Here is a 16,511-nt window from a genome sequence, read left to right on the forward strand (position 1 = left end):
ATGGGAGGGAGGGGGAGATGGGAGTGAAGGGGAGGTGGGAGTGAAGGGGAGATGGGAGTGAAGGGGAGGGTGGGGAGTGAGGGGAAGTTGGGGAGTGAGGAGTAGGGGGGGAGTGAGGAGGTCACTGGGAAACAGAGAAGGTGTACTCTAGTTGAGGTACATAGGTAGGGGGGGGGGGGGGGGGGGGATGGGGGGGAAGGGGAGGGTGGGGAGGGGGGGGAAGTTGGGGAGTGAGGAGTAGGGGGGGAGTGAGGAGGTCACTGGGAAACAGAGAAGGTGTACTCTAGTTGAGGTACATAGGTAGGATGCCAGGAGTCTGTCTGGCAAACCATGCGGCCCTATAATACAGTTCCTCATGTTGTGCTCACCCCCAACCATAAAATTAATTTCATTGCCACTTCATAATTGTAATTTTATTATTATAAATCATAATGAAAATAGCTATGTTTTCCAATGGTCTTAGGTAGCCCCTGTGAAAGGGTTGTGACCTATGGGCTGAGAACCACCAGCCTAGAGACTTCCTTGGGGAGGAATGGCACCCACCCTTCTGGAATCTGGGCACTTGGCGACAGGCTCTCAGTAGGGACTCACCAATCTTTGTAAGCACTGTAAAAAAAAGGGGGGCGGGGGCGGCAGGTGGCAAAGTCAGATGGAAAGCCTCAAAGCTCAGAGGATCCCAGCCTGGGAGCCACCCCAGTCTGCTGCAGGCTTTAGAATGAGACATGAGGGCTGTTGTAGCCTCAGAGACATTGAGATTGCTTGTATAATTTTCCCAGGGGTGATTACGAATGTACTCTTTGCTGTCAACTGGACAGGGCTGGTGTGTGTGTGTGTGTGTGTGTGTGTGTGTGTGTGTTTGTGTGTGTGTAAGATGGGGGAATCAGGGAGTGAAGAGGACACACGAATGTCCACAGGATAGTGTTTATTCCATTTTGTTCTTGAAGAATTGATCATCAAAGCCAGGGTCTAACATTTTCAACATTTATAAAACAAAACATAAAATGTCAATAGAAGATAGTCTTTCTGTTCTGAAAATATTTAAATAAGTGTGTTCTATCAAACCTTTTAAGCTGTATTTTCAAAATAATGGTTACTCACAAACATCCTTTTCTATGCCTCCATGTGGTTTCATGGTATACAGACATTGCGAGTGTTTGATAGGGTAAATTCCATTTAAAAAATAATTTTATTATTATTATGTTGAATGGGTGCTGCTACACAAGTCATGGTGAGCGAGCCGGGTCAGAGAATACTTCTGGTGTTGGGTCTCTTTGTCAACCACTGGAACTCAGATCATCAGGTTTGCCCGCAAACGTCTTTGTCCACTGAGCCATCTCTCCTGTCCCGCTTCCCTCTGTCCTGTAGTCCTTGGCTTTGGCTTTCTTTGCCAGACTTCTCCATCACTCTCTCTAAGCTAATAGTCTGTTTTGCATAGTGAATGTATTTTCCTAACAGCAAAACCAGTATATTGTAGGTATAGTCTACAATCTCTATCCCATTCATAAATCAGTCAAAACTTCTAAATATTGACCTTGTCTTGAAAAGCTTCCAAAGTGTTCCACAGGTGGGGGTCAGGAGTGGAATCCACAAGGCGTTCAGTCATCTACTGAGGTTGAGAAGGGAAAGGAGGGGATTAAAGGCTGCCTTGGCTATGATTTTGATTTGCTTGACTTCTAGAAGATGGTATAGTTGTTAGCTTCCACACTATGGATTTATATCATACTCTTTAAAAAATTTTATATGACTTTATTTAGTGTGATGTGTGTAGGGGCCTGTGGGGAGAATACGTCATGGTACATGTTTCGATGTCAGAAGATGGGTTGAGGAGTCACGTTTCTCCCTTAACCATGTGAATTCCAGGTATCGAACTTAGGTCCTAAGACTTGGTGGTGAGAGCCTTTACCCACTAACCATGTCTCTCCATGTTAAGGAGGGAATAAGTCTGCAGCCAAGCCAAGTAGAGAATGTGGGGATCTCGCCTGCTTTGACAACACGTCCTGTGGATTCTGTAAACATAGATGTAAGAGGAAAAACAACGCTCGGTCCACTGCTGTTTTCTGCGCTAATGTTAATGAATGGCATCCAAAAATAGTCTTTCGACTCGAGGTTAATTATAAAATGCTGGATGCTGCTTCCATTGGTTTAATTAACAGGCTTTTGCTTATTATTTTTTTTCCTGGGAACTCCAGGTTTAAAAAAGAAATCTAGTTAACCGAGTTAACCAGGACTCTAAGTAGTCCTTAATTACAGCATTACCAGCTTTTGGTCTAAAAACAAGTCACACGCATTGCAGCAAGCTGGCAAAGTGCCAGCTTATTAATAGCTCTCAACCTGCTCTCGGGCCAGCTCTCCAGGGGACAAAAATGATTTAGCCTTGATTTGGAGAGCTTGTTAATTCCCGTAGCCTAAATATTTCTCCTATGACTGATTTCAAGCCATCGCTCATTCGACAACAAGCTTGCAAAAGTCCTAACTATTGGAGGGGGAAGTTTTCGTGAGCAGTTCTGAGCCAGTCACTGGCTCACCCCAGTAGCTCCTTATGAGTCCTGGGCTTTGGAGGTTGGGCTAACTGGGCTGTGCAGCTTAGCTCCTCTGCCTTGCTTCGCTCTGTTAAACTCAACATTATGAAAGCGTCTTTAAGTAAGACTCACATGTGATGCATCGCAATCACAGTTTTGAAAACTCGCAGTACGGAAAGATGGAGTGTCTAAATCAGCAGTGTCTACATGGTGACCTAGAACGAAGTCCTGACTTTTACGTCAAAAAAGTCACGAGTATGTGGGACCTAAGAGTCTTGTCTTCCTAATGCCACACAGCAGGCACAGGTGACAGGATGCCCCTCCTTGCTTGCTGGGGCTTAGAGGGGTGTCAATCCACAGAATCCAGGCCTTCTGACGTGGTCTTCTGACCACTCCCTTCATGGTACCTGTCCAGCACAGGGGCTGTGGAGAGGTGTGAGTTGTAAATGGATGACTGACAGGGGAACTGGGGGCCTGTCTCCTCTGTCAACTCCGCAAGGTGGCATTCTGTCAAGAAGATGATCTTCTGGGCCCGAGGTCCTGGTGGGAGATCCTGGGAACGGCACCACTTGCAGGAAGAAGAGATGACATTCCGGAAGGCCGCCCGGAAGCGTCTTGACAAGAGGTTATAGATAATGGGGTTGACAGCTGAGCTGAGGTAGAAGAAGACACCTGCAAATGACAGATTGAAGAAGACATGACAGCAAGGGAGGACAGAGCGTACATATTTAGCAAAGGCCTGGGAACCCTGGGATTGCCTGTCCTGGAAGCAGCAGGGTATACAGGATACTCACTGAGAATATAAAATGCTAAGAGAAGATCCATCTGGGCACTCGGGAATCGAACACAGAGCCATGAAAGAGCCATGGCGTTCCCAAGGAGCTGGATAGTGCCCCTAATAAGAGATGCTCAAGTATCAGAGAAAGGACGTTTGTTTCTTCATTGGATTCTCAGTTAAAGCTATTATTTGAGGCCACAGTGGTGAAGCTGGGTAAATCAGTCAGCTCGTGGTCCCTGTTGAGATTCCTCATTCAATGGAAAACCTCTCATAGTGAGATCACCCCTCCCCCACCATGTCCCTTCCCTACCCACTCCTGCTTCCCTTATTAGCTCTTCCACTGAGTAATTATATATTGCCACTTATTTTGTCCACCAGGAGGCTTGTATATTGCCATTTCTCTGCTTGTTATACACGCATTCTTCTCTTTAGAGATTTACTTTTCTGTGTATGTGTGTGCGCACGCGCGCATATGAGTAGCAGTACCCACAGAGGCCAAAAGAAGGTGTCTGACCCACTGGCACTGGAGTTACAGGCATGTAAGAAACCCATATGGGGGTTGGCAACCAAGGTAGGGTTCTCTGTAAGAGCGGCATGGGCTCTTAGCCACAGAGCCATCTCTCCGTCTCCCATATGCCCACTCTTATTATCATAGCCTGGTCTGTTTCTCTAAGACACCAATGGAGCTTAAGGGAGGTTAGCACCGTGGCCCTCCTTTGTTCTGTGCCCTTAGACAAACACTGGCACGTTAATTCTTTCTGGAAAATAGGGGCAGGATATTCTGGTGGAAGCTGTGTATTGTCAAACAGCATCGTCCAAGCAAGACACAGTCATGGCCATCACCCTCTTTAACTGTCAACTGCCATTACCCATTGGAGACTACCCAAGAGTGTCCCCATTAACTTCCCATTACAGGGGAAGGGCTTGCCTGCCTTTCCTCAAAGATTTAGACAGTTAACAGTTGTTTGGGGAGAGGCTTACGAGGCTGTGCCCCTTCCAAGGGTTTATAGACAGTTATCCGTTGCTGAGAGATATATTTTTCAAGGATATAGCTGCCCATAAATTGCTCTCATTCCTGTTAGTAACCCCAGTGACTCATTGCTTTAACAAACTGAACTTGGATGGAACCCCTTCTTTATGTCTATGGTTGGTGTCCTCTCTAGAACAGGAGACATACCTGTTCATTTGGACATGGATCAAATGCTTACTAGGGCATTCTAGGAACGTCAAAGCACATTGAAAGGCAGGGGATTTAGACTTTTTTTTCCCTCCAAGTATTTGGAAGAATGTAGCAGAGTCAGGAACCCCAGGCAAAGCTAGTAACAGGAATACACAATGCCATCTCCTAGGAGCATGTATGACATCACCAGTCAGGCTACAGCAGTTATTCTATTCTAACAGACGACTATGGCCATGAGTCACTCAGTGGAGGTGATTGACACCAGTTGTACCTTGACATGGATAGTTGATGAAGGGAGAGAATGTGTATCTGGGTAAAAATGTTCAGAGGCAGAAATGGTGGCTTTATCCAGTATGGTCTTTCTCTCCCCTCCTTCTCTTCTTCCCTCCATCCTTCCTTCTAGCCTGAGCTGTTGTGTGTATGCATCTAACCTTTACCCTCTGGCTATGTCCTTGACAGTCCACAGAATGAGCCAGTGACAACAGAAGCAGGCGGGCAGAAGTACACTGAACCTAAGTGTAGTAGGTTGGAAAAAACCTTGAACTTGACATTCAATGGCTTGGACTTGAGCCCCGTTTTCACTCATCTTACAGCTTTGCACCTTTGGGAAAAGCATTTCTTTTCATGTGTTTTTTGCTATCATATTGATGATAGTTATCACATTCACATGTAGAGTTGGGGTTTTTCCTCAAAACATTTTTAATCCCTGAATACAATCAGCTCCTGCTGTTCCCATAACAGAAGTCTGGGTCTCCGTGAGCTGCTTGTATGGCGACAGAGCGAAGGAAAAGCTATGGAACCCTTATGTCCCTGAGCCCACCAAGCCTTTACCTGATACCACGTGGATGAGATTGAACACAGCAGCCAGGGACTCAGTCCACTCCTCCACAAAGCTGAAGAAGAGCCGGTCCACATGGAAAGGGGTCCAGCAGATAGCAAACACGAGGACCAAGACAACTGGAAAAGGAAGTGGGAGACAAGAAGATGGAGTAGGCCAGGGAGGGATGTGATGCTCGTCCCCAGCAGCTTCCTTCCTTTATCAGGGTTCCCTGCCACCTTAGCTGAGTGCTGACTGCTACAGGCAGACGAGCTCCCAGAGAGAAAGAATAGTCAAACATAAGAATTAATCATATGGCTCTGGGATCAGTTTTCTATACAATTGCCTACATGTTCTTTTAAAGTTTATTTTTTTACATGAATTTTTTTGTTTGTTTTTGAAATTTCCAGAAATGGCCATAATAAAATATCGCATCATTACCCCTAATTTTTCTACTCCAACTCCTTCCATTCCATGAGTTTCAGTATGTCCCCATTTCAACTTGATGGGTTTGTTGAGAACCCACTAAGTCCAGCTATTGCTGTTTGTGTGTTGTGTGCACACCACATGTGTATGCATGCCACAACACACATGTGCAAGTTAGAGGGCAACTTCTTGAAATCAGCTCTTTCTCCTGGGTCCTGGAGATCAATCTCAGGTTTAACAGCAAGTGCCTTTGCCCTCTGAGCCATCTCACTGGCCCCAGGATTGATTGATTGATTGATTGATTTTTTTCTTAAAAAATATTTATTTTTACTTATGCATAGGTGTGTTGTCTTGCTTATCTCTTTGTGTACCTCATGTCTGCAGAGCCTGTGGAGGACAGAAGAGGGCCTTATAGGAGGTTGTGAGCTGCCTAGTGTAGGTGCTGAGAACCAAACATGAATCCTCTCAAGAATATCAAAGGCTCTTAATCACCGAGACATCTCCTTAGGATTTCTCCTTAGAATATTTCAAATAGAACTGAGTATATTTCAAAGTTCCCAAACCTCTTGACTGTGGAAATCAAAGCATGCTCTCAGCATACGTTTAGAGACTTATTCATGATTAGATCAGGTTGTCTTAGGAACAACTCAACAATTAAATTCACAGTTTTTCAGCGAGTTCTTAGGGTTTGGATTCTAACAGCTGCCCAGAACCTCATGCCTCCAAGGCATGGTCCCCAGTGGATGGTGCTGTCTGGGCTGGGTGGGTGGAAACTTGAGGACTTTAGATGGAGGAGGCAGGCATTTGCTGGGCCTTGAAGGGAGACTGGGGGCTACTCCTTTCCTTTCTGTTTGCACACTGTGAGGTGAGCAGCTTTGCTCCACCTCATCACAGACCCAAAGCTGAAGGGGCAAGTGACTGGAAGCTCCAAAAGGACAGGATGGCAGCTATCCACTCCCGAGTAAGCTCCCTCCCTCCCTTCCTCCTTCCTTTCCTCTCCTATAGCAATGATATTCTGCCTCATAATAGGCCCAAAGTACTTGTCCCAAGATAAATCTTTCCTTTATTGTGTATGTCTCGTGTGTTCTTGTGTGTGTGTGCGCGCGCGTGCACGAGAGAGAGAGAGAGAGAGAGAGAGAGAGAGAGAGAGAGAGAGAGAGCGCAACTTTAAGTGTCAACTCTTCAGGAGGCCAGCAACTTCCAGGTTTTGTTCACAGAGGGCACAGCCTCCATGCTCTGTGTGCACATTAGCCCGGGGATTCTTTTCTTTCTGAATTTAGATGGTAATTTAAAAAGTTTATGTTCCATATGCCTCCTCAGTGTCTCTCCTGGAAGACTGAGGTTGCTTTGATTAGTGTTTTTTATTTTCATTTTTCCACTTGTGTGTGTGTGTATATATACACATATGTGCATGTATAGGTATGTGCATGTGTGTTCACTCATGTTTGAGTGTGTGTGTGTGTGTAGACCCAAGGCTGAGTGAGGAATCTTCCTCAATCACTCACTACCTTATTCACTGAAGCAGGATCTCACAGTGAAACCCTGAGTGCACTGATACTGTCAGTCTCCATAGCCAACTTGCTACGGACCCCCGCCTCTGCTGTCTTAAGAATGGAATTATAAGAGGGTTAGTCACTCCCAGCAGCACTTATGTGGGCTCTGGGGATCGGACTCCCCAGTGTTCATGCTTACATGGCAAGGGTTTAACTTCTGATCTATCTCTCCAGCCCATGGGTTCACTGACTTGTCTAGCATCCCTTTGGGAGAGGCTGTTAAGTATTTGGATTTCTTAAAATATTTTGTCTCTTACAAGAATGTGTATTTTCCAATAAAAAGACTATTTTTACTGTTTTGTTTTTAAACAGGATGATGTTTTGATGCAAGGCTACACAATGTCCTAGGTGGAATAATTTACTCGGAAGAATTCATGGCTAGTTGTTCTTTATCTGGAATTAAAAAAATTCATGGAGTCTACATGGCCATTGGGAGGTCACAATCCCCTGAAGCGAGTTATAAAACACTGTGTTTGTAAACATTTGCGAGTGCATGCAGGATCCACCATGACCTGTACCACATGTCTGAAGAATGCTGGAACACAACCAGGTTCAGAACCCACCCCCACTCATCTGACAGAGAGCAGTGCTCAGGCTCGGCGTGCAAGCGTGACTTATTTCATAGCACTTGGAAGGCATCTTGGCAGCTATAACCTAGCACAGGGTTTTGAACGCTTAAAGCCAAAGATGAAACAAAGCAAGCAAGTCAAAGAACCTTCTGAAAACCAAGAAGAGCATCTTGGCCAGCACATCAGTGCCAAACACAAGTCTTTTGCTCTTATAAACAAAAAGTAAACAAACACTGAAAGAAAGCGAGCCGCTTACACAGCATCTTGGTGACTGATTTTCTGGAGGGTCTGTGAATGCTCACAGTCAGTTTGTCTGCCTCAAGGGATTCATCTCTCTTCAGCTGAAAGAGAAGTAGAGAGGCAGTTAGGGAGAGAAAACTTTGGAGGTATACCAAAAGCACTTAAAGAAATGTTTTTAAACTTTTAAATACTTCACTGGGCCGGGCGATGGTGGCGCACGCCTTTAATCCCAGCACTCGGGAGGCAGAGGCAGGCGGATCTCTGTGAGTTCGAGACCAGCCTGGTCTACAGAGCTAGTGCCAGGACAGGCTCCAAAGCCACAGAGAAATCCTGTCTCAAAAAACTTAAATACTTCACTGGGGGCAGCATTCAGTCTAGGTCCTCTGACTCAACTGGACAGGGCTATGGACAAGATACAGAAAAACCAAGTTTTTAATAAGCAGTTGTATGCAGTCCTAGTTCTGTAGTGTGTTAATAAATATTGTATAAACACACACACACACACGGCCAAGATGGTTAATCCTGAAGTGGACAATAGCAATAAAACACTAGCTAGGCCCTTCCTGTCACTGAATTTCTTTCATTTCTGTTAGACACATCATTAGAGTCAAGACTCTATTCCACGTGATAGATTTCAGAGAACAAAATACTATGATCTCGTGACTGCTATGCTATCTGTTGCTCTATTGCTGTGAAGAAACACCATGACTAAGGCAATGCTTATAATTAAAGACTTATAAAAGCAAGCATTTGATTTGGGGCTTGTTTACAGTTTCAGTCCACGATCATCATGGTGGGAAATATAGCGGCAGGCAGGAAGGCAGAGTGCTGGAGTAGTAGCTGAGAGCTTTGCGTCCTGATCCAAAGACAGTAGGCAAAGAGAAAGAGAGACACTGGGCCTGGGGTGGGCATTTGAAACCTCAAAGGTCACACCTCCCAGTCCTTCCAAACAGTTCATTAACTGGGGACGAGGCATGCAAATAGATAGGCATATGGGGGACATTCTCATTCAAACCACTATGTTGTGCGGCTCTCAGCATCTTGAACGTGCTCACGAGCCATGTAGATCTTCCAGGGGTTGATGCATCCCTTTCCCCACTGTCCACATTGGTATCCCACAAGTGCCCCTCAGTTGAAAGGGAGCCACATTTCTTTGAATAATACATTCCCAGCCCTTTTCAGCAGATTCCCTGACACTGTCCTGACAGGCATAATTTAGGACATGCTGATTGTCCAATTCTACTGATAAAACTGCATATCCTTCAGAATTTTAAACACTGACATATATTTATCCTAATTGGATTATAGTGTGATCCTTGTACTAATGTAAGTTTGGAATGTCAGCATGACCTGACAGGCCATCTTTACTAGCCTATTTCAGGCACACCTATTCCTGAAGCTCTAGCCGATTGTTCTCTTATTTCTCTGAGGTCCACAAACACCAGAGAGCTGTGCTATCCATCTGGTGGTGGAATCTTTCTCTGTTAGATCTGCTTTCTGTCTGTGGGGATGTTGTGCCAGAAGACAGAAACTCTGATGACCTGAGACCAGTCCACACTTAGAAGTCCAGAGTCTGTTAATTCTCTGGCATTCCCCTCTTATTCTCTCACCAGCAGCACCCCACGTCTCTCTTAGGCTGTTTATTCCTTCTCCATGCTCACTTAGTACTTTGGTTGGCGTTTTAGTCACTTTTCCCATTGCTATAACAAAATACCTAACCAAAAAAAAAAAAAAAAAAGCAACCCAAAAAGCAGCTTATGGGAAAAAGGGTTAGTTGTTAGTTTGACACACAGTTTGAGGGGAGTCCTTTAGGGAGAGGGAGAAGAGGTCAGAGAGGCAGGGTCATGAAGCAGATGGTCACATTGCATCCCAGTCAGGAAACAGGGAGACCAATACTGTGCTGGATTCCCTTTCTCTTACATCCCCTTTGCATTCAGTCTGGGACCCCAGCATATGAGCTGCTGCTACCATCATTCAGGGTGGGTATTCCTCCCTTAGTTACACCTCTCTGGAAATGTCCTCAGAAAAATGCCCAGAGGTGTGTCTCCTAGGTGATTTCAAATCCAATCAAGATGACAGGGAAGATTAAGCTGAGTTAGTCCCAACTCCAGTTCCTGGTCCTGTCACCAAGTAACCTAACAGATCAGACTGTCCCATTCCCTAGTCCCAATAGTTGGATAACTGGAGTTGGGTTCCGCATATTTGCTTCTGTCCTCCTGGGAATGGAAGGAACCCCTTCTTCACTGCTTCTGAGGTAGGAATTACAGTGGTCTCTTGTGTGGCACCATGAGAAAAGTACTCACAGTGCTTCTGTGTGCAGGCTTTAAGGTCCCTAGAAACCAGAAAGGAGGCTGTGTATGTGACAGCCTCATGTATTTTCCTGAACAAACTTTCACTGAGAGCTATGTCTGTTTTGTGGAATTAAGGTCTAAGCTAAGCCTCCCTTCATGTGCCAACAGTCAAGCTGAGATTCCTTCTCTGGTGGTGACATGGGTCCTGATGGATCAACTGAGATCATCCAGTGGAAGGAAAATTGAATTGTTCTACACATTCTCAGGCTCCATTAGACTCAACCCACTGAGTTGTATGGAGACATTTTTAAGTGCAAGGTAAACGAAAAAATGAGTGGAATTGTGTGTGACGATGAACTGTGAGCTTTCTGGGATGCAAGTTATCATGAGAAAGTCTTCTCAAGGACAACTTGGAAGAATGGCCCATTAAAAGTTCACCTTGATAGCTCCCCAAATCCATATCCTATGACTCTACAGTAATGCATGCTCCTTAAAATTAAGCGGTCCTCAGAAACACATGGGTCCTAAGCACCTACCTGTGTGGTAACTTAGTCTGCCTGTCTTTTGGACTTAACAGTGCTCTCTACATAAAATCTATATTTTTAGAAAGTGAGGTGTTAAAAGTCGTTTGAGATTTGACCTTTTAGGGTCACCTGGAACCTGAGAAGAGCTGAGGGAATCCTGCACTGGTGTAGAAATCAATGGGGATTGCATGAAGAGGCTAAATTGTTCCTAGTATGATAAGAATGCCAGAGCAAGGCATGAGGTGCTCAGTGAGTGGTAAACTATTGCTCTTCTGCTGGTTCTCATTATTGCTCCACATCTCAAAAGACACGATATGGATTGAAATACCCAAGAACAGCTATTTGCCTTTATGAATCTCCTTATGGGGATTACTGAGTCTCTTCTAGGAAAAATGTCCATCTTCTAACTCAGTTGTGTTGTGTCTGACAGATGTTAGCCTTCACCTCAGCCATCAACCTGGCAAAAACCTGGAGTCACCTAGGAAGGGGGAATAAATACAGAGACCCACAACCAGACATTATGCAGCGAGAAAGGGAGAGACCTTGGAACATGCAGCTCTAAATGGGATGTCACTATCAAATCTTTCCCCTCAACACTCAGCAAACACTGTGGAAGAGGGGCCAAAAATGAGGGATGGAAGACACCAGGAGAATAAGGCCCTCTGAATCAGCTGAGCAAAGATCATGTGAACTCAGAGCCTGAAGCAACAAGCATAGGGTCTACCTGGGGTTGTACCAGGTCCTGTGTGTGTGTGTGTGTGTGTGTGTGTGTGTGTGTGTGTAGCTTTCATTTTAGTTTTATATGGGACTCCCAAGTATGTGAACAATTGGTCTCTGACTTTTGTGCCTTCTCTTGGGCTTTCTTCCTTCTGTTGGTTTGCCTTGTCCAACTTCAATGTGGTGGTTTTTGCTTATCTTATTATACTTTTTCTTGTTTTGTTATTATCTTTTATAAGTCTGTTCTTTTCTAATGAGAGACAGAAAGGGAGTGGATTGGGATGGGAGGGGAGGTGGAGAGGAGCTGGGAGGAGTAAAGGGAGGGGAAATTGTAATCAAGATATATTGTATGAGAAAAGAACCTATTTTTCAATAAATGGGAAATAATAATAAAAACTATTTTAATTCTGGTCCTAAAATTGTGGCCAATGTAAGAGAGAGTTGTTGGTTGTTCCATAATTATTTTCAACAAATAGTATACTGAAAGGTTGGTCACTTCATGGCTAAAGTTCATAGCTCTCAGAGGAAGTCTGTATTCCTGCAAAACGTTTCTTTAAATCAAACACAAGCAATCATTCCAGATAATTCTTTTTATGACTAGCCTCCTGGCCATTGTAGTTTGTACCCCAAGAAAACCACTTCTCAATTACCTCTCACCTTGAAGCATCTTCAGGTTATAATGTCACAACCGGTCAGCTTAAGGAAGAGACAGACTGAATATATGCATAGTGAAGTGTCCGTCAGGGTTCACAATGTCTGACACACAGAGTCTAAGACATTTGTCCAGCTAACGTTAAATGATGCCTTCATATTAAATACTTCCATTTCACTCCAGGTGCTCGGCATGATACTCAGTCATCAATGGTGTGAACTCTGCCATCAGACTCAGTGAGGGATGAGACACTGTCGTCACTCTATGGGATGATCCAAGGCTCAGAACTTTAGAAACTTACCCATCTGACACCTCCAGCTATGAAGCACCGAGGTGAGATTCATGGGGCTGATTGTCTTTCAGGTTATTATCTTGATGAGCTGTTCGTGGTGATTGTAGTATGTGTGTGTGGTGTGTGTGTGTGGTGTATGTGTGTGGTGTATGTGTTTGTGCACTTGAGTATATATGTGTGTATATGTGAGTATAGGTATAGATACACAATGTCCTGATCTATACTTAGTTGTCTGTCTTTCAACTTCTCTATCAGCTCATTTGTCTGCCCATCCATCCATCCATCCATCCATCCATCCATCAATCCATCCATCACTATCTTGCTTCTTTGCAGTCTATCAGGCATAGTTGACGTTTATGTAATTCACACATGTCCTCTCATCAACACAAAAGTCATGTGTGAGAGAGACAGGAATTAGGCTAGACGTTGCCACTACTTCCTCCTAGATGACTGGGAAGCTACTCATGAATCACATACTTTCTGTCTCTATGATGTTCTGAGCCTAAAGAACATCTCTGTGGATATTAATGTACTGGAATGAGGCAGCATCAGTGAATGCTCAGCCTTAGCCTTGAACACACACAGGGCTTCATTTGTCCTGTGCTTTCATCGGTATTGTCTTGGCTGCCTCCTGAAGACAGTGGCAACCAGACTCAGTCACACCTTTAGACTTCTCAGTAGACTCAATAACTCAAATAGCATTACAACATGGATGTCTTTAAATCTTGAAGATTCAAAGGTTCTTTGAGGCAACGTTTTCAAGTCTTTTGCCTTAAATATAGATAAGATAAAGCTCAGTTATGAGGGAAGTAATTCAGCCTCGTCTCCTGAGTGAACTTAGTCTGGGTTGGGAGAAATGAGTACACTTAAAGGGTCCACATGGGATTGTAAATAGTAATGAAGGGAGTTACTAGAAGTAATGACATCTACAACAGAGGTAGGACAGTTCAGGGGTCTAGGAGAGCTCCCCTAAGGAAGTGCATTTGACGCATGGCACTTGAAGCATGGCTGAAAGGGTGGACAAGAGTCAAAAAGGCCAAGGAAGTGTGGCGGTGGGTGGCAGGAACCTTCCAACAAAAGGGTTCCAAAGGTTGTGACACCTGACCAGTGTTAGCCAAGGTTTCTGACAGGGTACAGACCACTGTCCCACAGCATAACAGAGCTTGCTTCTGCCGGCCGCTGACATAGGTCTGTTTAAATTCTCGGAACGACAAATCAGACATTGTCCTTTCTTGGCACCCTCTGGTCCACTCACTCGTACCTCATCTTTTCTGGCACAGGATGTCAGCAATTGCATTACTCACACAAAGCAGGGTGGCTATTCTCTGAGCTGCCCCGGTTTGGGACACAGACACTGTGGATTCACGAGACTGGAACACAATGAAACTCGGGCAAAAATCTGTGTTTGCTGTTCAACTTAGGCATGTCCCCCAAACTCACACGAGACAAATGATTATTTCGCACTGAACAAGATGCTATTGTTACAAAAGGAGAGAAGGTTTTAGGGAATTGTGATATTTAGAAATGTATGAAAGTCTTTTCCTCTGGGTTAGATACACAGGACATTCGGGAACTGTGGCCTGAGCTGGTCGAGCGTGACATAGATCTTGGGGGAATATACCACTACTCTCTGGTTAGATTCACTCCTGTGCCTACATGCCTATAACACTGAAATTAAGCTCCTCTTACTCAAGCATGGCCATTCATTTTGGGACAGTCAGTATTCAAAGAAGATCCTTTCTTTCTTGATAAACACCATTCTCAGAGATGGGCTGGGGTGGGACCCTGCATCTGGAGTTACAGTGCCAGAGGATGGGATGAGATGCGTGTTTGTGTTTAATTCTTTCATTTATAGCTCATGTCTATCCCATAATCTCTTTGCCTTTTTAAAAAAGAGCCACAGACTGTTGGAGGCAGAAGAAGTCTTAGAAAATGATGGGATGTGACCTTTCCACTCTCCAGATGGGAAAGCAATCCCAGGAGAGTTACGTGCAGCCTGCCTAAAGGCACACATCAGCCGAGCACCTGAGAATCTAAATAACACCATGACTGTTTACTGCGCGAGCCACTTCCTTAAACGAGTGGAAAACTATCGTTGTGAGGACTCACATCTAGGAATATGGGTACAGAACACAGTAGGAAGCATATAGATTCACTCCTACATGTCTCAAACACAAATTCTCTCATCTAATTTGAAGCCAGAGAAAAGGGAAAAAAATGTTTCCTCCTCAAGACCATGGAGGCAAATTTTACTTGTGCAATACATGCTGAGTCCACGTGTGAAGGTTACACATGAAGTTATTTTACATACTTACAAACTTTTGCTTCCTAATTCCCCACTTAAAGTCATCCTCCATGACCCCTTCTGATTTTTCCTCCATGCTAAGTCTTTCTTTGAACTCAAATTGGGTGAAAACAGGAGGGATGCTGCCCCAAACCAGTCACCTTGGATACTCACTCTGAGCCCCATGAGGTAGTAGAGGATGCTGATGAGGGTCATCGGGAGGACGTAGAAGAGGAATGAGGTGGCTTGGATGATGAAGTTGTACACCCACATGGGCTTGATGACTGTGCAGGTGGCAGAGCCGGGCACGGAGGACCCGTTGGGAAAGTACTGGAACTTGATGCCATGGATGCTGGTGTTGGGCAAAGAAAAGATCACCGAGAAGCCCCAGACGAGGCTGAGGATCCTAAGGGCCCGCCGCCGCGTGCTCTCCAGCTTGGCTCGGAACGGGTGGACGATGGCCACGTAGCGTTCTATGCTAACTGTGGTGACGCTAAGAATGGAGGCAAAGCACACAGTCTCGAAGAGGGCGGTCTTGAAGTAGCAGCCCACCGGCCCGAACAGGAAGGGGTAATTGTGCCACATCTCATAGACCTCCAGAGGCATCCCAAATAGCAGGACCAGCAGGTCTGAGATGGCCAGGCTGAAGAGGTAGTAGTTGGTGGTTGTCTTCAAGGTCTGATGTCGGAGGATCACCAGGCACACCAGAAGATTGCCCATCACCCCTACCACGAAGATCAGCGCATAGGCCACAGACACCGGGAGGGAGAGGTGGCTGCGTCGGGGTCCACAGATGTGAGCCAGGTACTCCTCTGTGCTGTTCAGGTACTTCAGGAGAGGATCGTAGATCCAGGAAGCATTTTCAAGTTTTCCCATCGCTGAGGTTAAAATTCAAGGCTACAGGTGTCCCCTGATCTGAGGCTCCGTCCCAGGCTGAGCCGGAGCGGGGACAACCCTGAAAGCAGAGGCTTCTGAAGAAGACCCGGTGAGAGTAAGAAAGAAGAGCATCAGCCTCCAGAGCGCTCCTCTCACACAGCTCATTCCTTCTGAGGACCACCCAAGCCCCGCCCCCGGCAGGCTGCAGGCCAATGAGTGTGTTAAGCTGCACCGTGGGAGAGCCAGGCAGGTTGGTGTGAGGCTTTGTGTGTGGGAGTCTGAGAGGAGGGACCTCCCTGTGGCTTGGAAGCAGCCAGAGAATCAGCTCACACAGAATGAGCTGGGGCCACCGGAGGAGCAAATACTCCCAGCAGGTCCAGTCTCGGAGTTGTGGGACTCTGGGAAGAAACCCAGGAAGGCCTGAGGAACCTGGCTAAGCCAGGGTCTCCTTCTCTCTCTGAACTCTGGATGTCATATCAAAAAGTGAAAGACCAACCGATTTCTCAGGTATTACTCCTTCGAATAACCATCTGGGAAAAGCCCGAGATGTGATTTGGAGGATCACGGTGACTGAAAATCAGCTTTTAGGTTTTGTCCTTTCCTAAAAATCTCTCCCAACAGTTCAGAAAGCAAGTGGGTTTCAGGACCAGGTCATTAGAAATTAGGAAAATAGAACTATCAGATTCCTTACCCCCTCTCCTCTTTCCTGTCTGTCCTCCCCCCCCTCTCTCTCTTTCTCTCTCTCTCTCTCTCTCTCTCTCTCTCTCTCTCTCTCTCTCTCTCTCTTTTCTTG

At 45.5% G+C, this 16,511-nt stretch overlaps 1 protein-coding gene and 1 long non-coding RNA gene across 2 annotated transcripts in view; one reads left to right on the top strand and one right to left on the bottom strand.

Annotated features, from left to right (window-relative positions):
• The window catches only part of LOC126510890 (uncharacterized), an 82,680-nt gene that overhangs the window by 65,867 nt on the left and 302 nt on the right, over window positions 1–16,511 (top strand). The window contains exon 2 of the long non-coding RNA XR_007594547.1: window positions 12,450–12,599. This is a non-coding gene — a long non-coding RNA (uncharacterized lncRNA). The remainder of the gene's footprint in view (window positions 1–12,449; window positions 12,600–16,511) is intronic.
• Nmur2 (neuromedin U receptor 2) lies at window positions 934–15,832 on the bottom strand. Its single transcript, XM_050157597.1, has 4 exons — window positions 15,017–15,832; window positions 8,099–8,183; window positions 5,309–5,434; window positions 934–3,191 (listed from the first exon to the last, which is right to left on the bottom strand). Exons 1-4 carry the CDS (start codon window positions 15,716–15,718, stop codon window positions 2,869–2,871), a joined length of 1,236 nt encoding a protein of 411 aa, XP_050013554.1. The 5' UTR covers window positions 15,719–15,832; the 3' UTR covers window positions 934–2,868.

This window comes from Alexandromys fortis, unplaced genomic scaffold, assembly GCF_014885135.2.
Source record: "Alexandromys fortis isolate MF-2015 unplaced genomic scaffold, M_Fortis_MF-2015_v1.1 scaffold_103, whole genome shotgun sequence".
In the NCBI taxonomy this organism is placed as follows: Eukaryota; Metazoa; Chordata; class Mammalia; order Rodentia; family Cricetidae; genus Alexandromys; species Alexandromys fortis.

Coding starts and splice junctions, on each gene's coding strand:
- Nmur2 (XM_050157597.1), bottom strand. CDS start 15,718: ATGGGAAAACTTGAAAATGCTTCCTGGATCTACGATCCTCTCCTGAAG. Junction 8,184..15,016: donor ACTACCTCATGGGGCTCAGA/GTGAGTATCCAA, acceptor CTTCTCTTTCAG/CTGAAGAGAGATGAATCCCT. Junction 3,192..5,308: donor TCTCATCCACGTGGTATCAG/GTAAAGGCTTGG, acceptor TGTCATTTGCAG/GTGTCTTCTTCTACCTCAGC.